Raw genomic sequence first — 26,398 nt, 5'->3', positions numbered from 1 at the left:
AATTAGAGCTCTATTATAACCCATTTTGAATTGGACATTTTTTTTTATGTCAACTATAGAACTTGTACTAAAAATTACCCATTTCCTAAAAAATTTAACAATCATTTACTTCATTTCTTAATAATTTTTTTTCTTTTTTTTTTTTTTTTGTATTTGGAAATATCTTCTTGAATTTTAATTTTCAAATTAAAATATAATCTTTTTATTTCTTCAATAGAATCTTGTTCATAATTTGTGCAACATGTATCTAACAATAATAATACATTTGAATTTTTAAAAAATGCAGGTTCTTGTTCACATAAATTTTCTAAAATACTACTACTACCACCACCTCCTCCATTTCCAGGACCTTTATATTTTGGAACATATCCTCTTGCTGTTATTAATTTTGCACCATTTTTAATTAAATGTCCAGATTTAAGGTATTTTTCAAGTAATAAACAATCAGGTCTTTTGTGATTTTTATCACCACAAAATATACATTCATTATATGGGATTATTTTCCTAATTTTTTTTTTTCCCGGGGGGGTTACAATTTCTAAACATTTTGAATTTTGAGAATTAGAAATATTATTGGATTGTTCATTTTGGGGTGGTGGTGATGATGATGATGAATGAAAAACACCAAGTTCATTTAATGAATTATAATGATGTGAAATAATTTTGATAATATCTTTTATCATAGAATTTACTAATACTTCCCTGCTTTCAGGTGAAGTTAGTAAACTTATTAAAATTTCAAAATATTTATCTTCCTCTGATAATGATTCACCATTATTATTAATATATTTTGTAACATCAGCAATAAATTCAATTTTAAGAAATAATCCAAGGTAATAAAATAATTTTTCTCTTTCTTTTATATTTTTAGAAAGTTTTTCCATTAAAAATTTAACTTTGAGTTGTGATTGTGCATAAAGTGTTGAACATTCTTTAAATGAACTATAAAAGTTGGAATAAGAAATTAGTTTTACTGAATCTGATACAATACTCTTGCAAAGTTGTTTAACATCATTTAAAGGGATCCCTAAAACTGATACTTCATTATGAATTTCTTTTGTACTGATCAGATCAGAAGTATTGAAAGATAATGTTTGCATGTAGGTATTTGATTTTTCTTTTTATTTGATTTGATTTGATATGAATTAAGCAGATTTAAGCAGATTTAAGCAGATTTAAGCAGATTTAAGCAGATTTAAAATGATTTTTTTTTTTTTTTTTGAAATAATTAACAATATTAAAAGAAATTTCTTATGAAATAATTTTTATTTCCATCAATTATATAGTATTACGATTGTTTAGTTGTGTAGAATTTATTTCTAAGCTTTTGATGACCTTTGATTATTTTTTTTTTAAAAATAAATCTTTTTAATGCTTATTACAGGTATTCTAAAAAAAAAAAAAAAAAAAAACCGTTTAAAATTTATGCTTATTTGTTTAAATCCATTATCGTCTACTAACTCATTCTCTAAACCCTAATTTCTCTTAACGACTTATCTCATTAATGATTTCAAACTTATCCTTTTAAGTGTTAAACTTAACTTTTTCCATAATGGTTTTTGTTTTTTTTTTTCATGTTTATTTTAACTGGATATATTTGTTCGAGTTTATTTTTTTTACATGTTAAATCATTTTCTTTTAAGAAAAAAATTTTTTTTTTTTTTTTTTTTTTTACAAAAGCGCACTGTGTTCATTTAATGGATTTTAAATTCCTTCTTCACATCCTACCAATTTCTTTCCAAAGTTATATACTTCTCTCCAAATTAATAACCATACCGTCCACGAGACCCACGCTGATCATAATCATAACCGTTATTAGATGGCCCAGAGGGTGGTGGTGGTGGTGGAGGAAGTGGGTCAAGCTGACGCCCATATCTGTCAGTAGCCGGCCCATTGATGCCTCCCATCTTGTTACCACCCCAGTGATGTTCCTCTTGCATAGACGGAGGAGGAGGGGGTGGGGGAGGAGGCCCACCACGGTGCATGCCCTGCTGTTGCTGGTACCGGCCACGGCCGTTGCCAATGGGGCCATTCATATCTTGGTAACCACCGTTTGAAGGTCCAACATTAATTCCATTGTCGTTTCCCATATAATATCCACCGCGGCTTCCACCAGCACTACCGCCACGTCCTTGGTGAGAAGGATGGTGCTGCTGTCCCATGGACTGGTTAGAGTAGTAGCGTGAGGATTGCTGCGGCTGCTGTTGCTGTTGTGGGTATCCACCTGAGCGGTGGTCATAGGAAGACTGAATTTGCGGGCCCTGAGGAGGAAGAGGAGGGCCTTGCTGGTGGTGAATAGGAGGTGACGAGTATGTATGGGAAGGCTGCGATGGAGGCTGCGACATTTGATGGTGGTGACCATTGTGCTGTTGTTGCTGCGGCTGCTGTTGGGGGGGAGGAGGAGGAGGGGGGGTAGTGAGAAGGAGGTGATCTATAGCCCTGAGAGCTATAAGATCTTTGGCGAGGGTGGTCTTCGTAATAACCACTTGGAGGCCCTCCATGGCTAACAACCTCACCACCCATTGGAGGAGGGTCGAGAGGAGGAGGTACAGGAGAACTGTTATCACTTGGGGGTCCGCTTGATCCATATCTCTGGTAGGGTCCGTTTGATGATGGTCTGCGTTGCGAAGGAGGTGTAGACATTGGGCTCTTGCGGTATGGATGCGAAGAGTTGCGAATATCTTCGTGGCGGTAAGACATGGCTCCCGAGTCACGGCCGTGGTGGCCATTGTCAATACCCTTATGGTGACGTTCATATCCACCATTGCCGCCATCACTGCGTCCTCTGAAACGACCAGGGGGTCCACGGCCAGGATGCCCACGGAAACGGTCTCTGTGGTAACCACCACCCATGTTATTATCGCGAGAGTCATAGCCACCCTTGTGATGATGAGTATTGTGGTGGTGGTGGTGGTGGTTCATAGACCCACCTCTCATGCGACGCTTCATGGTACTGGGCGGAACCGGGATACCAGCAACACCAGGGATAATAGGATCAACATGATATTCACCACGGTCAATAATATCGAGTCCCTTGTCACGGAGGTAGGCTGTGAGAACTTGGATGGCATCTTCCAAGCCCACCGAGTTTTCTTGAGCAAAACTCAACAAGATCTGATGATAAGGAGCTTCTTCAGAAGTGTATTCAGGTTTTTCATTAACAAGGGTCTCAATCTTGAGAGCAATACGGAAAGGTACAACAACCTTTTGGTAAAACTCTCCTTGGTCTTCATTGACAAGTTCATGAAACTTTGAGGAGTAAGCAACCTTAAACTCGTAGTCCTCGGGAAGTTTGGTTTTAAGCAAGCGAGCAGCTGCATCAGAGGTACCCATAAGACCACGAATCTCAAGCCGTTGTTCCAAATCCTCATAATGTTCCTCGGTGGGCATTTTAATAATTGTATTAGACTTGCCTTCAATTTCAGAAATGAAATCGGTATGATGGGAAAGAAGAATACGCATGTATGAGCGAGAAAGCTTGACAAAAGTGGTACCATGTTCTTGACTGCGATCAAATACTGTTTCCAAAAGCTCATTTTTGGCAGGCTCCATTTCCTTTGAGTTTTTAGTGGGACAACGAATCAAAACATTTGAGGATTTCAATCGAGTGTAACCATTAGGATTGACGTCGTAGCCGCTGGAAAACTTAATAAATACATTGTATTTTCTCATAATACCTTGGACAGTAGAACCACCAGCACCAATAACCTTCTTGTGGTAAGTTTCTGGAATGTAAAAGGCGAGCTCGGCAGGTAGTTCTTCTTCCAAAAGCTTCAAGCCATTAGTAGCTTCAGGGGAGTGCTCAGAGTAAATGTCAACGTAAAAGTTATATTCGTTAAAGGGTAAAAGCTTGATCCAAACACGTGAAGTATTCATTATGCGAATGATTTTACCATTCTTTTTACCTGAAATAAATTCCCGTTGTTCATTAGAAAGTTCGACACGGTATCTAACTTGTTCTTTGGTGTTCTAAAAAAAAAAAAAAAAAAAATTAAAATTAGTTGTGAAAAAAATAAAATAAAAATAAACATACCCCCCATATTGGTAAACTCTTAATCATGGCTACAGCACGTTTAGTATCACTTTTAAAGCCAATAATATCAAATGAAGTATTTTTGCAAACAACGGTTGCACCACTGCCTGCGGAAATTCTGTCCAAGATATCAAAATCAATTGGGATATTTGGTTGGAGCAATCTTCCTTGGGCATCCGATTCTCCTGTGTGGACCCAATAAGTTGCATTATAAAGAAGGGTTGTGAGGCTCATGAGCTCGTTAATTGTTAGTGCACAAATGGGGGCCGAAGTGCTTTGCACGCGGATAACGGCACGGGCTGCGCCAAGATAAGGTATTTGGATAAAAGTACCGTGGGTGGTCATAATTTTTCTCAAATTATCTTGGAATCGTAAGCTCAGTAAATCTATTTTAGCAAAGGAAATGACACAGTCTTTGACCAAAGGCTGAGTGCGAGAGATTATATCATTGAGCATAATTTTTGCAAGAAGGACGTGGAATTCTTCACCGGTAATGTAGATTTCATTCAGGTTGCGAGCATTAGGGTTTGGAGCCAGCGTGGCGAAAAGTTCAGGTAGCCATTCCGGAACAACAATTTTAGTTTTAGTGAGGAGTTCAATGTATTTAAAGTTGGTCAAGTGGGGGCCAGCAACCAATGGCTGAAGTGAGAGCTCAAGGGGAATAGAATCAATGAATTTGCCTCGGAGTTCTTCAAGAATGATCTTTACCTTAAATTGTGCGAATCTGGCGCTATCCTGGTCACCGTAAATAAGAATATGGTAGGGCTTGGTTGCTGACTCCGAGTTAAGCTCGGTGTGGTATCCAATGCCATAAGGAATCTTGTCAATAAAATCTGTCACGAAGATAGAGACTCCGCAATAATCTGCAATTTCATCCAAGTAGTTAAGGAACTTGGGTTTGAATTTTTTAGAAGCCTGAGCAAAACAAGTTGATGATGCAGCTGTACGTTCTGCGGCCACTGTGGGGTCACCTGTTTTGCTAATTTTTTTAGCAGCAGCTGCTGCACTTTTCCTAACTGGTTTTTTTTGTGTAAGGTTGCTTCCACTGCTGTTACCATCATTTGTGGTTGCATCTTCGTTATTTTCGTCAGAAGTTGAGATAGATTCATCATCATTATCTGTTGAAGAGGCATTTAGAATATCTTGGGCGTCAAGGCCGATATGGCGGCGCTCGACTTGGTAATAGGAACGCAAAACTCGGGCACGTTCAGCAGAAACCAAGTTGCTTGGGCCTGCAAGGTTGAGGGTTAGGGTGTTTTCCAAGATACGGTCTTCCACAAGGCGGGCTTTGATTTGACCCTCGGTGGAAATTGCAGAGGTGACAGTGCGAAGAGAGGGAAGGTTATCCGTAAAAGTTGTTGCATTCAAAGTCTGCTTGAATTCGTCCGAGGTATCCTTGGTATCCACGGGTCTCCAGATGGTGCTATTAGTGCTAGTGGTTGCAGTCTCGTAGTAGACGGTTTGGTTTTTATCTGGGTTGGAGGTGGGTTTAGCAAGGTATGTGTACTTTAAAGGAATAGAAAGTAGAGTAGTCGATAACTTGTCAGCAACAGCTGAAGAAGAGGTTGAAGAGGCCACCATTGTTGAATATATATAAGATATTGACAGTGGGTTTTGGTTTGTTTGTTTGTTATGTTTTGTTTTGTTTTGTTTTAGCAAAGTCAAGTCTTTACCCCCTTAATATCTAAGCAATGAAGTGTTTGTTTGGTTTTTGTATGTGTGTGTGGCCTTTTGTAAGTTATTCAGGGAAATTAAGAATTGGTAGCCACTGCTGGTATCAAAAAGATAATGCCCTGGGGAAAGAAAAAAAAAGATATATATATATATATATATATATAAATCTATGATTTTAAATGATAATCAAAGTGAGCTCTGTAAAAATTAAAATAAAAATAAGATGGATGTTTAAAAGCTGGATATATAAAGTCCGATTTGACTTCAAAAAAAAAAAAAAAAAAAAAAAAAATTTCTCAGAATAGAAATGTCAATATGAAGTCTTTTAATTTCTTTCTCTCTCTCTTTTTATTTTAAAAAAAAAATAAAAAAAATTATTCTTTTTCTTCTTCTAATGAATCTAAAGACTTAGAATATTAAAAAAAAGAATATAAACAAAAAAAAAAAAAAAGAAAAAATTTCTTCTGATTGCTGAATTATTTGTGGCGCAAAAATTTATTTATTTTTTTTTATTAAAGTGTGTTGTTGTTGTTGTGAGAAATCAAAAAACACTTGTCGTTTTTTCAAGGGGGGGGAGGGGGAGGGGGGGGAAGAGGCTGGGGGGTGGTGGTGGTGGTGGTGATTTTTTTTTTTTTTTTAAATCAAAAGATTTTGGGGCCACCACCACCACCACCACCACCACCAGCCTCATAACAATGTCATGTGACATTTTTAGGGTTAGGTTTTCCCAAATTGATTGATACAATCCTCCTCATCAAACCTCCAAAAGACTTATCGCCAAGTAAGGTCTGATGGCCCTATTCTAATATTCCCAGATACAATAAATAGATTTAATAGAAACAATAGAAAAATTCCCATTTAACACACACATATATTATAATGTCAAATTCATCACCACATATTCAACCTCCTTCTCTGGATCCATCTTTCTCAAACCCAGAAACAAAAGCTCTTCCACCACTCCCCTCACAACAAGTTGTTGCAATGGGAGACCCAACTTTAACTTCACAAACCCCTCCACCTTTACCTCCACATCCACAGACCCCAGATTCTCAGGCTCATGCACATATAGTTGGATTAGGATCTACACCTGGTAACAATAATGGAACAGTGGTGGTTGGTCCAACTACAACTATAGTCACACCTGGCACGAAAACTGATGGCTCATTTACAATCCCAGTATCGCGAGCTCCACTTGTTTTACCACAGGATCTTCCAGAAGACCTAACTTCTAGACCGTATGCATATATATATATATATATATATTTTTCGTTTTTACTATAAGTCCTCCGTCATAACTAACCTACGGATTTTAGAGTTGCAACATTGGAATCCCTTAAAAACAACCCACTAGCTCTCCGTGGCCTAGCAGATTCTATAGCTTATTCTCCATCCCCCATTTCTATTCCTTTATCTGCTGCTGCTGCTACTGCCACAATTTCCTCCACTTCTTTATCCGAACCCACATCTCCTTCTCCTACTTCCTCTTCTGCATCTCCTTCTCCTTCTAATCCTGCAACTCCTCCTACCCGCCCTGGTTTTGGATCCCTTGATGCTTTAATATCCCAGCAAACAACAGCCGCCCATTCAAACGCTACAATGGCTCGTAACCTTGCTACAAAAATTCGTACTGTTCTCCCACCACGCCGCGATTTGGCAGCCCGTACATTGGCCTCGGCACAGGCTGTCGAGCGTGACTGGCTTGCTGTTGAGGCAGACATGTACAAGGCATTGCAACCATATACCATGGAGTCACTGCATGCACGTATGGCTCGTGCTGTAACCGAGGCGGAGCAGGTCTCCGAATCGTTGGCAGACTCGTTTTTACATTCACAGCCAGGGGGGTCTAATTCAGCTCAAGGAGGGTCGGCTACTTCTGCAGATGGAGAATCTGGGAACGGTGGGAATGAAGAGACTAATAATAATGGTGATGATGTGGTAGAGTTTATCAAAAACTATAGAAAAGAACGCAAGACTTATCATATGCGCAGAGAGATTTTGGAACGATGGCGCGAAGAACGTGTTGCTCGGACATACTAACAAGTTATTTAAAGAATAAACCAAATAAACAAATTTATTTAAACAAAATAAAATAGAGAATTATTAAAAAAAAAATTACTAAAAAAAGGTGAGGATATTATAAAAATCATCAGTCGTCATAAAGGCACTTTTGTTTGCACATTGCACATTAAGCAAATCTGATTGAAGGGTTTGTAGAGTCGAGGCGGTTCAACTGCGATATATAAAAAAAATATTGAAGGTTGATGGAGGTGAAAGTGTGTATATGAGAAAGTAGGCAAAAAAAAAAAATTTAAAAGTCCCAGGATTGGATAAAAAGACTCTAAGAATATATTTTTTTTCAAGGTTTAAAGGATATTCCAAATGCAATCAATGTCGTTTCCTTTAAAATTATATCTTCATAATTTTTTTTTTTTTTTTATTCTTCATCTTATTTTTGACCACCAGAAACAGAATGGCCTTGAACAGAACCCTTTCTTAAAGACAAGGGGAATGAATAAGCGTCACTGTCATCTTCCTCATCTTCAGGAAGTCTAAAGTCGACATAGTCATCAGTATTGAGACCCTCGGAAACTTCACCAAGAGTACCCAAATCACCAGGAGTCATCAGGCCAGCACGATCTCTGGGAGAACCAGGAGCAGAGAGAGGACGAGTAATCTTGTGAGAAGAATTGTCAAAGAAGGGGTTCTGGTCTTCATTGTCAAAGCTGGAAGGATAAGCACGTCTGAGGGCCAATTGGCGAGCCTTGATATATTCAAGACCCATTCTCTTCCAGTCAAGCAAATCTGAAAGTCTCTCTGTTCTGTTACGTTGGTTGATACGTTGACGGCGAGACTTGGCGGTAAAGTCAAACATGTAGTCAGTGAGCTGGTTGATGGAGTCATCAACACCCTTGCTTCTACGATCTACAATGTAGATACCATAGTCGCTAGAATTTTCAATGAGGTCCTCCATGTAGCAGCCAAAGCCTGAAAGGTTGGTGGTGATGGAAGGAACACCCATGACAGTGCACTCTGCAGGAGTGTAACCCCAAGGTTCGTAGTAGGATGGGAAAACACCCATATGGCAACCGCGGACAAAGTCATCATAGTCGAGGGGCAAGATGGGGTTATTTGAATTGAGAAATTCAGGGTGGAAGACAATCTTGACACGGTCCGAGGGATGGTTAAAGAGCTGGACACGACGGATTTGATTCAAAATGGGGTCAGTAGCATCATCAGCCATATTGTGGGTGACAATGGGGGGCAAGGAGTTGCGCTTAAGAGCATTGACACGTCTCTTCAAAAGGACCTTATCGGAGGAGGTGAGGAGCTGCTCAAGGTTGGGGAGCTCGTGGGACTCATTTTGTCTTGCACAAAAGTCAAAGAGACGCTTACCAATGCTTTGCTGAATTTCCTTGACTGAGTCTGAGAGGGCCTTGATAACAGCCTGACCCTTCAAGGTTTCATTAGTGTAACTGTGGGTAGCAGCAGGCATAATGATGAAAGCGACGACAGTTTTGTTTGAGTGGGCAGTTTTAAGCTTGTGATTGAGACGAGCAAGAGCTTCGATAAACATGTCAGCACCTTTATTTCTATATTCATAGCGGCCAGCAATGAAGAAATAGAGGGTATTGTCGAGATCAAAGTCGTAGTGGCCGTAAAAATGGCCGCGAACAAACTCATTGATTTTTTCCTTCTTGATAGCGTGGAGGTTTTGAAACTCGTGAACTGCGGAGAACTTGACAACGTTGAGGCCATTGGGTAGGACACCGTCGGGCTTACGCTTGAGCAAGTGTTCAGCCTCATAAGCAGTGATGTGGGAAACAGTGGTGAAGACATCAGCAGAGTGGGCAGCGCTACGTTCCATGCAGTATCTGTGGTAAATACCTCTCTTTCCAGCTTCTGCATCAACATCAAACCATTGAAGATTATTGTAAAAGTCGACGGAGCCGGCACAGAGGTATCTTCCGAGAAGAGTGGCGTGAGTAGTGAAGATGGTGGTCACGTCAATACGGCGCTTTCTGCAGAGAGGAAGAGCGACACCGGCGAGCCATTCGTGGAAGTGGGCAATGACTGCGTGGTCCTTATCATGAGCGACATATTCGCCAAGGAACCAAGCAACAATGTAGCCGAGGAGGATAGCATCGTTTGCTTCAGTATCACCTTCTGGGGATGGGATACCAGCGACGGACCAAAGGTCAGATTTCCACTCAGTGAGGTGGTGAGAAGCGGAGCCAATGTCAAAGAGGAGGACACGGGGGGCACCGTCAATGAGCCATCTGCCATAGAGGTAACGGATACCACGGTCAGACATGGCCTTGAGGGCAGAAGCAATGTGAGGGTTAGAAGGAGTCAACTCCTCTACCTCGATGGAGGCGGATTTTCTATTGAGAGGGCCAATGAGGCAGTAGCGGTCTCTGTATTCCTTTGTAGTAACGGGAGCCTTTGATTTGATGACGGAGTAGATACCGCCAACACGGTTGGCCACTTCTGTGGCAACTTCAAAGAGGAGGTGATTTTGAACGTCACGGCCCATTGATGATTAGTTGAGGTAGTGGTAATGCGAGAGGGTTGATAGAAGAAAGAAAGAAAGAAAGAAAGAAAAAAAGAAAGAAAGAAAGAAATAAGTAAAAGAGGGGTGGGTAGAAATGTGGTATTAATGCTAGGTTATTTATTATTATAGATAACAGGCAAAAAAAAAAAAAAAAAAAAAAAAAAAAAAGATAATAGATGATAGATGATAGATGAGTGAGTTTTTTTTTTTGATTATTATAGATATTTGAATATATATTCTTTTAAAAAAAAAATATATATATATAAAAGAATAATAAAAAAAAAAAGAGGAGAAAGGTTTTTTTTTAAAAAAAAATGGAAGAATTTAAAAAAAAAAAAAGAAGAAGAAGAAGAAGAAAAAAAAAGAAAAAAACTTGAGAGGTTTTGAGTTTCAAGATTGGATGATTTGGGATTCTCTAGAAAGGTTAGAGTTTATTGCTTAATTGGGAGGCTGGCGCGTGGTGGTGGGTAGAGGGGCTGGCTGGGTTGGGTTGGGTTGGGTTGGGTAGTTTTAGGCTGGCAGCAAAAAAATATAGTGTAGTGAGTGAGTGTTTAACTTAATATATAAAAGATTGGATTAAGGATTAAGGATTAAGGATTAAGGTATATATATTCTCTTTAATAAACAACAATAGGATAAAAGAAGAAATAAAAAAAGAGGACAATTTCTTTTTATATATATATATTTATATATTAAAGAATGAATAAAAGAGAAAGGAAGTCTTTTTTTTTTTTTGAAAAATAAGATTAAAGAGTTTCTGAAGATGAAGATGAAGATGAAGAAGTGAATGGTAAGAAGAAGAAATTCTTGAGGGGGTGTAAATTTCTGATAAAATAAATTTTTTTTTTGACAAGGGCCTTTTTTTTTTTTTTTTTTTTTTTTTTAATATTAATATTATATTAGTATAATTATTATAATTTTGAAGTGGTGGTAGAATAAAATAAAGACAGGTTTAGGTTTTTTTTCTCTATATATGGGCAATAATATTAATATTAATATTAATATTAATAATTGTAAAGATAAGAGTTTTGACAAGAGTTTTGCTTAATGATGATAATTGATGTTTGATGTTTGATGTTTGAATGGTGGTTGATGGTGATTGATGATAATAAACATATAAATATAAATATTTATTTTCTTAATTTATTTTATTTACTTAATTTACTTAATTTACTTTATTTACTTTATTTTCTTTATTTTCTTTATTTTCTTAAGATCTCAAAAATATAAATATTCATTTTGTTCCAAGTCCAATACAAAATTCTAGTTCATGCAAATCCTATAATCATTTAAAAAAAAAAAAAAAAAAAAAAAGTTCTTATGAAACTGATGCCTGTTTTTTATATATATATATATATATATATATATAAATAAAATAATAAAAGATACAGACTCTGTAACAAAAAAAAAAAAAAAAAAAAAAAAGTCCTTTTATCAAGATATTATATCCATCAATTAAAAATAAAATAAAATAAAGTGCAATTATCACACAATAATATTATTATCAGTCTAAATTATCAATAGTTCTTTTTTTTTTTTTTTTTGATTACAATAATGATAACCTTTAGGTTGGTGAATTGTTTAATTTTCAAACTATTTTAGATATTTCATCATCATCATGAATTGACTTTTTATTTTTATTTTTATTTTTGTTAATTCTCGATAATCGTCATTGCCTTCCTTCCTTCTTCTTTCTTTCTATCTTTCCTTCTATCTCTCTCTCTCTCTTTCTTTCTCTCTCTTTCTCTCATTTAGGATATTATATCATTTTCTAAAAAAAGCTTTCCGTGATTCTGATTCCGTCATGCTAAGCACCGAAGAAGAAGGTCCCTCGCTTAGTTGGGGAGACACCTCCAGCTGCATGTGCGTATAATTATTATTATTGGACATATATATATATCTATTACTACTACTACTACTACTACTACTATTACTACCATTCTACGTATTACAAAGAACAAAAAAGGGCCTTTTCTTTTCTTGTTGGGGAGTGGGAGGAAATAAATTTGTTTAAAAAAAAAAAAAAAAAAAAAAATTGGAATCTCTAAAGTGGTTTTTTTTTTTTTTTTTTTTTTTTTTAGGCGTTTAAAAAAAAAAAAAAAAAAAAAAAAAAAAAAAAAAGTCCAAAGATTTCTCTCATCAAAATTTAGTTGTTGCTGTTGCTGCTATGATTTAAAAATCAAAAAAAAAAAAAAAAAGTTAATTGAGAATTTTTAAAAGAAGATATAATGATAACTACTTTTAATTTTTAAATTTTTAATATATATTTGAAATTTCTCTTAATGGAAATCCCAGATTTATTATATACAATATATTTTAAACTCCATTCTTTAGTTCTTCTTATTTATTTATTTTTTTTGAAAAAAAAAAACAAAAAATAGTGGGCTTCCTGTCTTTTGTTCCATTTTTAAAAAAAAAAAAAAATGCACACTGTGAAATGCACTTTAACTGGCCGTGCGGCCAACCAACGTGCCTTTTACTTGAAAGAACGTGTGAATTGCTGGACGTCGCAGCGCCCATTTAATAATAATTAAAATAATAATAATAAAATAAATAAAATAAAATAAATAAAAAAAGATGCTTTTAAAAAAGATAAAGAAGTCAGTTAATCAATCAATTAATCAACAACTTTTTGATAATTTTGATTAACAAATTTTAGATGATTTAAGAAAAAATTAAAATAAAATAAAAAAAAAACGACTTATCTTAGAATATTATAAATATAAATATATACATATATAAATTAAATATTCATGGAGAGCCCTATGCATCCATTCGGTCGACTCTGTTCCAGAAAAAAACAAGATTTATAAATATATAAATGAATGATTGAATGAGCTTGTCAGGTTATTTTAACTCTCATATGCGTATGTGTGTGTGTGTGTGTGTGTGATCCATCCGAATACCCACAATTACATCTAACCGAACGGCTAGTACATAGTACATCATGGTCATATATATATTTATATATATTTATATATTGATTTAGAAGATCTTTAAGCAAAAAAGAAAAAAAAAAAAAAAAAAAAAAGAGTCTTGTCACGCGCAAATATTTTTTTTTTCAAGTTCATAGATTTTAATTCCACACATTAGGGAATTTTCCCGTTACAATAAAACTTGAATAAAAAAAAAAAAAAAAAAAAAAAAAAGGTCACAAGAAGAAGAAGAAGAAGAAGAAGAAGAAGAAAAAAAAAAAAAAACAGCAACTTCTGATGATGATCATTATTTTATTTAAAAAATTATTCACAGCAAAAGATTTTTTTTTTTTTTTTCGCTTAAAAGACTTAAAAGATTTTGAAAAACTTTGAAAAGGGGCTTTTTTTTTTTTAAAGTCTTCGAGACCTTCGAATCTACTAAAACTAATCTAGCTAGATATATTTATATATATATATGACTAAGAATATCACCATATCATCTCTTCTCTACTATAGTAGTATCATCATCATCATCATCATCATCTCCTTTTTTTTCTTCTTCTTCTTCTTTGTTTTTTTTTTTTTTTTATTAAAAAAAAGTTCTATTTAACTTTCTTTCTTTCTTTTTAAATTGGCTTCTATAGAATTTTTTATATAGTATTAAAAAAAAAAAATGCGGGGTAAAAGACATAACTTTTTTATTTTTTTTTATTTTTTTATTTTTCTTGATAAATGAAACTTTTTTTTTTTTTTTTATTATTAATTTCTCTCCACTTCTAAAATAATTTTTTTTTTTTTTAAAAAAAAATAAACAAAAAAAAAAAAAAAAATATTTTGTACCTGAAATTTTTCAACTCAAAAGTTAAAAAAAAAAAAAAAAAAAACATAAAAACGCTTTTTGGTTTTTTTTTTATGTCACCTGGTTGAAAGTCACATTTTCATTATCATCATCATCATTACGTCACATTTAAAATGCTTTTTTTTTTTTTTTTAATATCAATTGAACTTTTTAATTATATATTCTTTTTCTTTTTTTTTTCATTTACAATTTCCAATATATACAAAGACATTATTAAACAAAACAAGTATTTAACAGAAAATGACAAGTCAAAAAAAAAAAAGATATATATATATAACAAAATATATATATATATCTTCCCTTTTAAAACTTTCAGCAAACTCACTTGATCCCTTCATTTACTTCTCATAAGGAAGAGTTCGTGGAGGCTTGTACAGATATTCCTTTTCTTTCAGCTTCTTTTGCTCTGCACGTTCAACTTTACCAGGATAAAGAGTCTGCTCCTCAATGGGCAACAAATCCCGCTCAACATGACCATCCTTTGACTGCTCAGCAACATCCCGCTCCTTCCAAAGTGTCTTGATCTCACTTACACAATGCATGCAAAGAGCATGTCTTCTCTTAATATGGCCACAAGACGAACATCGGTCCAAACTAAAAACCTCCTTTTGCTGCTTGGCCTCAGGTGCAATCTGGCGGTTACGCTTACGGCGATGCGAAACTTTCTTCTTGGGAACTGCAAGTAAAATGCCATTGTCGAAAAAGTACTCATCAGGGAATGACTCTCCTAATCTGGTAACTCCACCCTTTGTCCTACTGCTCTTGTTTTCTTCTATTATAGATGCTGGAGTCACCTCACTGCAGCCGTGCTCATCAAGACCAGTCATATCACCACGAACTTCAGTCTCAGTCTTCTTATTGCCAAAGGGTATCTGAATGGTGATGGGAGGGATATTGCGCAAAGTCTCAGTTAACCGGGGGATAATTCCTGGCAGACCTGCAGCAGATGAAGAAGAGATAGATCCGACGCTGAGCAATCGGCTACTACCACCGAGAAATGCCTTTAAAGAGATGCTGGCCATTTTATTTTATTTTATTTTATTTTAAATTTCTTTTTTTCGTTTGTTTGTTTGTTTATTTGTTTGTTACTAAGCTGAGATTATAGGTGTGTAGATCTGATGCCAAATTATAATTAGGTTGGATGGATGCAAAAAGGAATCAGACAAACGACCTATGAAAGGTTTTTGTGGTGATGATGGTGGTGGTGGTGGTGGTGATGGTGATGGTTGTAAAAGGGGGGGGGGGAGAGAGGTGAAAAAAAAAAAAAAAAAAATTGGGTGGTGGAAAATTTTTTGGGTGGTGATAAGTTTTGGTGGTGGTGAAAAAAAGCCGAGGAATTCTACTGGTTGTTGTAAATTTATTATATAAACGTGACTAATGATTATTAATTAAGCCGTACCATTTTGTTTACTTTTTTTTGTGTCAACTGAAATGAAACAGCATGTTGTTGTTGTTGTTGTTGTGTGTTTTTTTTCTGTTGCAAAGCTGTCGTGACACTCCACTAAACTAAACTAAACTACAATACACTACACGCTACTCCACTCCATTCTCAACCCCCTTGATTTTTATTTTTATTTTTTTTCTGTTTACATTTAATCCCCTTTTTTTCCCTGTTAACTCCCACCCACCCCCTATATACACCTTTCTTTTATATACCCTACCTCAATTAAAGATTTCTCTCTCTCTCTCTCTCTCTCTCTCTCTCTCTCTCTCTCTGTCTTACGAAACCCCATTATGGCAAACGTAATTCAACCTAGTAACCATGTTGGCTTTGACTCCATCACACACCAAATTGAACGACGCCTGCTTAAGCGCGGGTTCCAATTCAACATTATGGTTGTAGGCCAATCTGGTCTTGGAAAAACTACTCTCGTCAATACCCTCTTTGCATCTCATTTGGCTGACTCATGTGGCCGTATCGATCCATCTGAGGACTTTTCACGCACTCCTGATATTAAAGTTGTGTCTCACGTTGTTGAAGAAAGTGGTGTTCGCCTCCGTTTAAATATTATTGATACACCTGGATATGGTGACCAGGTTAATAACGAAAAATGCTGGGACCCCATTGTCAAATATATTAAAGATCAGCACTCTCAATATCTTCGTAAGGAACTGACGGCACAGCGTGACCGATATTTACCAGATACTAGAGTTCACTGCGTTTTGTATTTCATCCAGCCCACTGGCCATGGCCTAAAACCCATTGACATTGTTGTTTTGAAGAAGCTTACTGAAACAGCTAATGTTGTACCTGTTATTGCCAAATCAGATTCATTGACACTTGTTGAGCGCGAGCGATTTAAACGTCAGCTTCAGGAAGAGTTTGCTTATCACAAGTTGCGTCTGTATCCTAACGATTCTTATGAAGAATATGATGAAGATGACCGACGTTTGAATCAACAAATTAAACAGATGTTACCATTTGCAATTGTTGGCTCAGAAAAATTGGTGACAGTTAATGGCAAGGAAGTTCGTGGTCGTGTGCACCGTTGGGGTGTGATTAATGTTGAAGATGAAAAGCATTGTGAATTCCCCCATTTGCGCAACTTTTTGATTTCTACTAGACTTCAGGACCTGATAGAGACTACAGCACATATTCATTATGAGTCGTTCCGTGCTAAGCAATTGCTTGCTCTTAAGGGTAACTCAGCTGCAGCTACATCTTCTCAAGCTCAGCATTCATCTAATCAGGCGGGATCTACTACTCAACAACAACAACAACAGCAGCAGCAGCAACAGCAACAACAGCATGGAGTCCAGCCACAACAACAGGCAGCAGCAGCTGCTATGGTTGGAGCGTCTTCGAGTGTAACGCCTTCTCGTTCTGGATCCACACAGCCTTATTCTAATGGGAAATAAAGGGAATGTGATGATAATTATGAGTTTGAAGAATTTTAATTTTTTTTTATTTTTTTAAAGAATGGAATGGGAGTTTTTTTTTTTTTTTATGTTTTTAAATACCCAAATTGAGCATGTTTTTTTTTTTTTTTTCGGTTTAAATTTATTATTTTTTTTTTTTCCTATATATATTTTTTATTTTTAAAGGAAAAAAAAAAATAAAAGACATGATGATTTATGAGTGGAATTCTTTTTTAATTGATTTATTTAGAGAATAAATGTGATATATTTATAAATTATAAATTATAAATGAGAGAAAAAGTAGTTGTAAGAAAAATAAAATAAGGTCTTTTTTTAAAAGGGTTTTGTTGTTGTCATGTGGAGGTGGTTTTTGTATGCATATATATATATACTATATATATAAATGTACAGATAATAATAATCTACGATAAAGGGGAATATTATTGATTTGAAGATATAAACGAAGAGATGAGAATAATAATAGATTAAGAATTTAAATTTTATTTTATTTTATCTGAAAATAAAAATGGTTTTTTTTTTTTTTTTTTTTTTTTCTTCTCACAAAAGTCATAATCTTTTCAAAGTATAGTTTAAAAGAATAATAAAAAATTTATTATTATTACTTGTTTAGTCCAATTTAGGTCATTTTTTTTTAATATTGTTTTTACAAGCCGCATCATGAATGAAAAATATTTGGAAAAATATTTGAAAAATATTGAAAAGTTGAAAAATTGAAAAATATTTGAAAAAATTGGCAAATTGGAAAATTGACAAATTGGAAATTTTTTATATTTTTTTTAAATTTTATATATTGGAAAATTGAAAAAATATTAAAGAATTTCACGAATTTCACAAATTGCACACGAATTGCGCACAAATTTTACTCACCAGACACAATGAAAGGCAGTTCATTTATTTATATTTTTTATATGTATGGACCATTGGATAAGCAGCGATAGCAAGAAGGGTGGTAGAAACAAAAAAAAAAAAAAAAAAATTTATTTAAAGTTACAGGATAGTTTGAAAGATTATTATTATTTAAATTAGGAACAAAGAAGAACTTGAAAGAACGAAGAAGATTGAAAAAAAAAAAAAAAATAAATAAAATAAAATGACATTAAACGGGATTTTAAAAAGTGGGGATTTATTTTATTATTTTATTATTAACTTTTTTTTTTTTAAAAAAAAAAAAGACTCATCATTTTAAAAGACTACTAGAATCTCGTAGGATGTTTTTATTCAGTCATTGATACGGAAACGGATATTACCAGAATCCTCCCTCTTTACACACACAAAAAAAAAAAAAAAATAATCTTCTATACTATTGAATTTGACTTTTTTTTTTTTTTTTTTTTTTAATAATCAACAATCAATCTGGATTTTATTTGGAATTCCCGGAAATCTGTTTTTTTTTTTTTTCTTTAATTTTTTTTAATTTTTAATTTTTTATTGTATATAAGCATATAAATGGGCTTTGAATCAGAGAAATTAGATTATTTTTTTTTAAGAAAATTCCAGAAATAGCAAGTTAGTCATTTACCGGTTTGAGTCAAACTTTTATGTATATAATTATATCATAATAGTATATATGTGTGGATTTCTTCTATTTAGTTATAACTAAATAGTTAATTAAATAATTAATTAAATTAATCTTTTTTAATATGACTAAATAAATATATAATAATTGTTGTAACAAAGTTTGTAATATAATGTTGTTGTTGCTGCTGCTGTTGCTGCACTGGCTGGCGTAAACATTTTTTTTTTTTTTTTCTCTACATAAGCCAAAAAGAGTCACCCATTGGAGGGAGGGGGGCAAAACATCTCAACTGAGATATATATAAAAGAATCGCCAAAATCCTAAAATTTCACAACTTTTTTTTTTTTTTTTTTTTTAATATTCTTCTTCCTTCTTTTTTTTTTTTTTTTTTTTTTTTTTTTTTAAATATCAACAATCCATCTTTTAAAACTTCATCTATATTTCCTTTCATACCATCTCATTCTTTTATAGAATAAAAAATGACTTCCCTCATTAACTACACTTTTGATAAGTGCAAAAAAGAGAGTATGTTTTTCTCTCTCATAATTTCTCATTCATCTTAGATCAACTCTTTTTCTAACTTTAATGAAAAAATTTTTTTCTTTTTTTTTCTTTTTTTTTTTTTTTCACTTTAAATTTATTTAGACCGCCCTGCTTTGTTGACTTTTGTCACTGCCGGTTTCCCAACTATCGCAGATACCCCTGCCATTCTTAAGGGCCTCCAAGACGGTGGCGCCGATATCATCGAACTAGGAATCCCCTTTACAGACCCAGTTGCCGATGGCCCCACAATCCAATATTCAAACAATATCGCTCTTGATAATAAGGTCACTACTGCTAAAACAATTGAACTCGTCGTCGAGGCAAGAAAGGCCGGCGTCACTGTCCCTATTATCCTTATGGGTTACTATAACCCAGTCATGCAATACGGCGATGAAAAACTCGTCAGAGACGCCAAGGCTGCCGGTGCAAACGGCTTTATTCTCGTCGATCTCCCCCCCGAGGAAGCTACCCAGTTTAGAGCAATCTGCATCGAACAAGGTCTTTCCTATATTCCTTTAGTTGCTCCTGCAACTACCAACGAACGTCTTGAACAGCTCATCCCTATCGCCGATTCGTTTGTCTACGTGGCTTCGCGTATGGGCACCACTGGTGCCAAGGGCTCCCTGGATGCCTCTCTGCCCGATCTTTTAAAGAGAGTTCGCAGCTACTCAAAGGATACTCCTATTGTTGTGGGCTTTGGTGTTTCTACAAAGGAACACGTTGATGAGATTGCTGAGTTTGCTCAGGGTGTTGTTGTTGGATCCAAGATCATTTCTACTATTGACGCTGAAAAAACTACAGAGACCCGTGCTGAAAGTGTCAAGGCATTTGTTCAATCTTTGAGTGGCGGCAGAGCCGTCATTCCAATTACTGCTGAAGAATACGAAAAGGCTTCTAACACTCCTGTGGCCAAGTCTACAATTAATACCATTGCTAGCCCAGTTTCCCAGTTTGGTGAGTTTGGTGGCCAATATGTTCCTGAAGCCATGCACAAGTCTCTTGTTGAGCTTGAGAAGGGCTTTACTGAGGCCATTAACTCTCCTGAATTTTGGGAGGAATTCCGATCTTACTATCCTTATATGAACCGTCCTTCGCAGCTTCACAAGCTCGACAGACTGAGTGAATACGCAAAGGGTGCTGAGCTCTGGGTCAAGCGTGAAGACTTAAACCATACTGGTTCGCATAAGATTAATAATGCTCTGGGTCAAGTTCTGATTGCTCTGAGACTGGGCAAGAGAGAGATTATTGCCGAGACTGGTGCAGGCCAGCATGGTGTTGCAACAGCTACAGTTGCAGCCAAGTTTGGTCTTAAGTGTACGATTTTCATGGGTGCTGAAGATGTTCGTCGTCAGGCCCTGAATGTTTTCCGTATTAAGATGCTTGGTGCCACTGTGGTGCCTGTTGAGTCTGGTTCGCGTACTCTGAGAGATGCAGTCAATGAGGCTCTGAGATTCTGGGTGACCAACCTTGAGTCTACTCACTATGTCATTGGTTCAGCCATTGGCCCTCACCCTTACCCACTTATTGTCAAGACATTCCAGAGTATTATTGGCAAGGAAGCCCGTGAGCAGTTTATGAAGCTTAATGAGGGCAAGCTTCCTGATGCTGTTGTTGCATGTGTTGGTGGTGGTTCCAACTGTGTTGGTATGTTTACTGCGTTTATTCCTGATAAGGAGGTTCGTCTTCGTGGTGTTGAAGCTGGTGGTGATGGTATTGACACTGAGAAGCATAGTGCTACATTGTCTCGTGGTCGCAAGGGTGTTTTACATGGTGTTAAATCTTATCTATTACAAGATGAAGATGGTCAGGTTCAAGAAACACACTCGATTTCTGCTGGTCTTGATTATCCTGGTGTTGGACCTGAGATTTCATACTGGAAGGATTCTGGACGTGCTGAATTTATTGCTGCCAATGATGCTCAAGCTTTGCTTGGGTTTAAGCTATTGACCCAATTGGAAGGTATTATTCCAGCTCTTGAATCTTCACATGCAGTGTATGGAGCCATTGAGTTGGCCAAGACGTTGAAGCCTGAACAGAAGGTTCTTATTTGCTTGTCTGGTCGTGGTGACAAGGATGTGCATACTGTTGCAGAGACTCTTCCTAAGCTCGGTCCGATTATCGGCTGGGATCTTAGATTTGAGGGCAAGCTTCAGTAAGCAGAGTGTATATAGTATATATATATATAAAATGATTTTTTTTTTTTTTTTTATATTTAAATAAAATGATGTATCTAAAAGAGAAGTTTTAATTAATATATTTATAATGATAATAATAATAATAATAATAATAATAATATTATTATTATTATAATATAAACACAATTCATATACACGTTTTTCAATGTCGTTATCAGAGAGATACGGATGGATGGCACGATAACGAAAAGATGATCATAATAAAGAGAAGAAGAAGAGGAACTAGCTAGTCTATTAAGAGATGCAACTACTTAGTTAGTTTGGGAATTGATTATTATTATTATTATTATTATTATTGTTGTTGTTGTTGTTGTTGTTGTTGTTTTTGTCAACATCCGTCGGAAGGTTTTGTTAAATTCTTTGTTTCAAGTCAATTCTAAGCCGCACTATATGAAGAAGAAAATGAAGATGAAATACATTTAAAGGCCTTTGACGATAAAATAAAAGATAAAAAAAAGATAAAAAAAGATTAAATAAAAAACTTAAATGAAATATACTCTTCAATTGTGAAAAATTTATATAAAATAATAACTCTTCTTGGTATATTTTTATGATTTATTTATTTATTTATTTTCCAATCTTCTTCTTCTTCCCATTGTAGAATGAAACCATAACTAAATAAATTCCTGATCTTTTGTATTTAATTAAAGTATTATTATAATATAAACTCGACATTTAAACAATTATTATTATTATTATTATTATTATTATTTTAATGTTTCTGTAAGTCCTGGAGAATCTGTTAATGTGTAATGTTAAATAAAAATAAAAGAATAGTTAATTAGTTAATTAGTTAATTAGTTTTTTTTTTTTTTTTTTTTTTTAAAGTTTTGCACTGTGTGTTTATATATTTTTTAAAAAAAAAAAAAAAAAAAAATTTCCCTTTAACCTTTAAACACCCTTCCTCATCCTTTTTTTTTTTTTTTTTTTTTTTTATTCATGTTGAAATTCTCATCAATAGATTTTTTTTTTTAAAAAAAAAAAGGGTCAATTGTAAAAAAAAAAAAAAACTTTTTTTTTTTTATTAAATAAAAGGCAGTGAAAATCCGTACAGAATTTTTTTTTTTTTTTTTTTTTTCTTTTAAATTATTTCTTTACTACTACTACTTTTTATTGTTTTTAATTCAAAACCATCTATTTATTTTAACTTTATAACAACCAACTCATTCAATCCAACCCTGCGCCAGTCGTTTCTGCTGCTCTGAGGATTTTTTGTTTTTTTTTGTTTTTTTTTTATTTTTTTTTTTTTTTTGTCTACTTTCGGTAAGTCAATCAATAATTTTCCTTTGTGTTTTTTGTGCGCCATTTCTCCAGGTGGTACCCAAAAAAAAAAAAAAAAAAAACAAACATTTTTCTTCTATTTTACAACCAACAACAACCAACAACAACCAACAACAACCAACAACAACCAACAACAACCAACAACAACCAACAACAACGATCTTTAGCCATTCATTCAACCAGCCTTTTTAATTTTTTTTTAATTTTTAATTTTTAATTTTTAATTTTTAATTTTTAATTTTTAATTTTTAATTTTTAATTTTTAATTTTTAATTTTTTACTATTGCTAGTAGTAATAATAATAATAATAATAATAATAATCTTAAAGATTGTATATACCTCTCTCCCCCCCTATTACCAATTACTTTTTAGCAATTCTTCTTCTTCATCTAAAATAAAAAAAATAAAAAAAATAGGCCCTTGACTGTTGGTATCTCTTTTAAGATCATTTAATAAAGTAATTATTATTATTATTATTATTATTATTATTTAATTATTTTTATTCCCATATAAAAAAAAAAAAAAAACCCATCACTATACCATTTGCGTAACCACCGCCGCTCCATAATTATTAATATATAATATCGCCAGGCTTTTGGTGGGCTCACTTTTGTTATCGTGCAAAAAAAAAAAAAAATAAAATAAAATAAAATAAAAAGAAATATCTATTTAACAAAAAAAAAAATAATTAAAATAAATTAAAATAAAATAGAAAAAAAAAAAAAAACAAAAAACCCCGCTGCTCTTCCTAATTTCTAACTTATCCTCCTATTTTTTTTTTTTTTTTTTTTTTTCCCTCAGTTCTTATCCAAATTATTATCTATCATCATCATCATCATCATCATCATAATCATCACCATCACCATCAAAATCTAAACACTACACAAACAACCTCTCAATCTTCCATTAACCCACCTCTCCCCGTCATACACACAAAAAAAAAAAAACTCTCTTTACATGTCTTCCGAAGCTTATTGTACCCTCCTATACAACGACTCGTACCTCCCAGGTGCCCTCGTCTTGGGCCATGCTCTACGTGATGCTGGAACAACAAAACAACTCGCAATCATTGTCGGACCAGAAGTAAGCACAGAGGCCCGTAATCGTCTTTTAGCCCTTTATGACCACCTACTCCCAACAGAAACCATTGCAATCACCCAAGCTGATGCTCCCCAATTCAAACTTCTCGGCCGTCCGGACCTCGAACGCTCTTACACCAAAATCAATGTTTGGCTTCAAACCCAATTCTCTAAAATCGTCTTCCTCGACGCTGACACACTCCCTCTTAAAAACATTGACGACCTCTTTGACCGTTACCCTCTGTCCCACTCATCTATCCCAATTGCTGCTGCCCCGGATATCGGCTGGCCTGATATCTTCAACTCCGGCGTCTTTGTCACCCTCCCTAATAAAGACACCTTTGAAGCCCTCTCGGGCCGCGCACGCGCAGGTCTCTCTTTTGATGGTGGCGACCAGGGTCTTCTTAACCAGTTTTTCCAAGATAAGTGGCACCATCTCCCATTCGTTTACAATGTTACTCCATCCGCTTCTTACCAATACACCCCGGCCTACAACTTCTTTAAAGACCAGGTCGCAATTGTCCATTTCATTGGCTCTTCTAAGCCTTGGTCTCAATCTCTTAGCGGCCCTGCTTCCAATGCATCTTCCTTTGAACATTCCTGGTGGGAGGTTTATAACAAGCACTACGATTCATCCTTGAATTTAAAGTCTCCTGAAATAATTGCCACCCTTCCTCTGGATTCTGCCGTCGAAAACGTCTATACTCAAATCGTTTCTGACTCAACAGATGACCATGGCCCTAACTTTATTCCAACTATTGAACCAGATGTTAACCGCTGGGACCCCACCCGTTATCTTCCTCCACGCAATTCAAAACCTGAGGCTTTGAATCTTGTTATTAGCCATTACGAAAATATCTGGGATCATCCTCCTAAGGAAGACCCTGTTTATAATAAATATGTCGAGCATCAGCATATGCATTATGACCCTCATCCGGCCCCGCCACCTGCTCCTCCCCATCCCCCTATCCATCACCATGATCACCACTGTCACCACGTTGAAGAATTTTCTCATTCTGAATCCCACGAGGAACACCACGAGGAACACCACGAGGAATACCACCAGGAACCTCCCCATGAAGTTCACCAGGAATCTTATCATGAACCTGAACCCCCTGTCAAGCCTGTTTTCCCCTGGGAAACTCAAGAACGCCATGTTGAGCGTGTTTTCCCTGAAGATTACGGTTATGAAGATGATTATCACCATGAAGAAGAAGAAGAAGAACATGAAGAACATCAAGAAGGAATTTATCATAATGATGACGAGGACGACGTTCATAGCGAAGATACAATTGATGCTGCGGACCAAGTGACACGCCAATTCCGCGACTATTCCATTCAGCCGCAATACGACTCTCTCGATACTCGGCGAACAACCAACGTTTGGGATTCAGATCCCAAGATTCAAAGCTATATTAGCAAGGTGACATCCTACACTTCGGACCGCATTAAGCGCCAGGCCGCTATTGTCACTGCTGTACCTGTCACCCCTCCCAAGACTTCTAAGGCTGTTGAAGAAATTGAAGAAGCTGAAGCTGAGGAAGATATCGAGGAAGGAATTGAGGAGGCCGACGATGAGCTTAAGCATCATAAGTTGGTGCACACCAAGATTAAAGAGCAAAACGAAGATGGCGTCATTATGAAACGTGAAGGCACCAAGTACCGTGTACCTGACCAGAAAGCTTCTATTGGTGAGACGTCTGGATTTTCTGCCAAAACATTGAACAAAATTGATGCTGTCACTCAAAAACGTGAAGACGAAGGTGCTCCATTGTATTTCCCCGTGACGCCTAACCCCATCAAGCTACGCGAGCAGGGAATTTCTGGGGGGCTTTCTGATGCATCATCTGAAGATGATGAAGGAGAAGATAGTGGGCCTATCCGAGTAGATGAACAAGGCATTGATGAACTTGAAGAGGAATTGGATGCTGGTGAGGAGGCAATTGATTCACTCCCTGTATACACTGATGAAGAGGAAGTTGCATTGACCGAGGCTCGCAAACAAGTAAGCCAAAAAACATTGCGTAATATTGGTCGTCGTCAATTTGCAAACCAACCAGCAGAACCATGGGATCCTTATAAAAAACTTGAAGAATTGGCTCAACTTGCAAACTTGCTTGCCCAGAAACAAGCAGAGTTTGAGCGTGTGTATGGTGAGATTGGGAAAGTTGCAGAAAGTTCTGTGCAGCAAGACGCAGAAACTGAGCCAGTGACTCAACAGTCACCCCGTGCACGTGGCCGTTCTAGCAGAAAGTAAAGGATCTTTTTATTATTATTATTATTATTATTATTATTATTATTATTATTATTATTATTATTATTATTATTATTATTATTATTATTATTATTATTATTATTATTATTATTATTATTATTTCATTATTATTATTAATTTTATTATCATTATTATTTATATATAAATCTTGCAAAAGTTTTGTTTATTTTGTTGTTGATAAATTTCTGTTTTTTTATATAATTTTTATATTTAATATGTTTACTGTTTTCTGATTTTTCTTTCTTTCTTTCTTTTTTTCTTTTTTTCTACAAATAACCTTACCCCAGCGTTATTTTGAAATGATTAACTTTAGGCCCAAATTATTTTATTTTATTTTTTATTTTATTTTTTATTTTTTATTTTTTATTTTTTATTTTTTATTTTTTATTTTTTATTTTTTTATTTTATTTAAAAATTTTGATTATTTTTGAAACTAAATTTCATAATTAAAAAAAAAAAAAAAAAAAAAAAAAAGAATACCTTTATCCGAGAGCGGCACTCTGACACCATGAATATTAACCTTTTTCTAGAATCCATAAGGGCTAGGGTTTAATTAAAGTTTTTTATTTTATTTTATTTATTTTATTTTTTTT

General features: G+C 34.9%; 7 protein-coding genes across 7 annotated transcripts; 4 read left to right on the top strand and 3 right to left on the bottom strand.

The window, feature by feature from the left end:
• Positions 1–1,763: 1,763 nt before the first annotated feature.
• Positions 1,764–5,614, bottom strand: SAPINGB_P005480 (uncharacterized protein; the record flags this gene model as incomplete). Its single annotated transcript, XM_032000194.1, has 3 exons — positions 1,764–2,431; positions 2,487–3,969; positions 4,034–5,614. The coding sequence occupies 3 exons, from the start codon at positions 5,612–5,614 to the stop codon at positions 1,764–1,766; spliced, it is 3,732 nt and encodes a 1,243-aa protein (XP_031856085.1).
• A 972-nt stretch (positions 5,615–6,586) lies between these two features.
• SAPINGB_P005479 (uncharacterized protein) lies at positions 6,587–7,747 on the top strand (the record flags this gene model as incomplete). Its single annotated transcript, XM_032000193.1, has 2 exons — positions 6,587–6,945; positions 7,024–7,747. The coding sequence occupies 2 exons, from the start codon at positions 6,587–6,589 to the stop codon at positions 7,745–7,747; spliced, it is 1,083 nt and encodes a 360-aa protein (XP_031856084.1).
• A 409-nt stretch (positions 7,748–8,156) lies between these two features.
• Positions 8,157–10,244, bottom strand: SAPINGB_P005478 (uncharacterized protein; the record flags this gene model as incomplete). Its single annotated transcript, XM_032000192.1, has 1 exon — positions 8,157–10,244. One exon carries the CDS (start codon positions 10,242–10,244, stop codon positions 8,157–8,159), a length of 2,088 nt encoding a protein of 695 aa, XP_031856083.1.
• A 4,130-nt stretch (positions 10,245–14,374) lies between these two features.
• Positions 14,375–15,058, bottom strand: SAPINGB_P005477 (mitochondrial 54S ribosomal protein bL32m; the record flags this gene model as incomplete). Its single annotated transcript, XM_032000191.1, has 1 exon — positions 14,375–15,058. The coding sequence occupies one exon, from the start codon at positions 15,056–15,058 to the stop codon at positions 14,375–14,377; it is 684 nt and encodes a 227-aa protein (XP_031856082.1).
• Positions 15,059–15,770: 712 nt separating this feature from the next.
• Positions 15,771–16,895, top strand: SAPINGB_P005476 (uncharacterized protein; the record flags this gene model as incomplete). The annotated part of the gene is made up of 1 exon (XM_032000190.1): positions 15,771–16,895. The coding sequence occupies one exon, from the start codon at positions 15,771–15,773 to the stop codon at positions 16,893–16,895; it is 1,125 nt and encodes a 374-aa protein (XP_031856081.1).
• Positions 16,896–18,911: 2,016 nt separating this feature from the next.
• On the top strand, positions 18,912–21,131 carry SAPINGB_P005475 (uncharacterized protein; the record flags this gene model as incomplete). Its single annotated transcript, XM_032000189.1, has 2 exons — positions 18,912–18,957; positions 19,078–21,131. 2 exons carry the CDS (start codon positions 18,912–18,914, stop codon positions 21,129–21,131), a joined length of 2,100 nt encoding a protein of 699 aa, XP_031856080.1.
• A 2,277-nt stretch (positions 21,132–23,408) lies between these two features.
• On the top strand, positions 23,409–25,787 carry SAPINGB_P005474 (uncharacterized protein; the record flags this gene model as incomplete). Its single annotated transcript, XM_032000188.1, has 1 exon — positions 23,409–25,787. The coding sequence occupies one exon, from the start codon at positions 23,409–23,411 to the stop codon at positions 25,785–25,787; it is 2,379 nt and encodes a 792-aa protein (XP_031856079.1).
• Between the last annotated feature and the right edge of the window lie 611 nt (positions 25,788–26,398).

The sequence above is a fragment of the Magnusiomyces paraingens genome, assembly GCF_902498895.1.
Source record: "Magnusiomyces paraingens strain CBS 517.90 genome assembly, contig: contig4, whole genome shotgun sequence".
NCBI classification, from domain to species: Eukaryota; Fungi; Ascomycota; class Dipodascomycetes; order Dipodascales; family Dipodascaceae; genus Magnusiomyces; species Magnusiomyces paraingens.
Note: the sequence above shows the minus strand (reverse complement) of the source record. Positions and strands in the feature narration are given on the sequence as shown.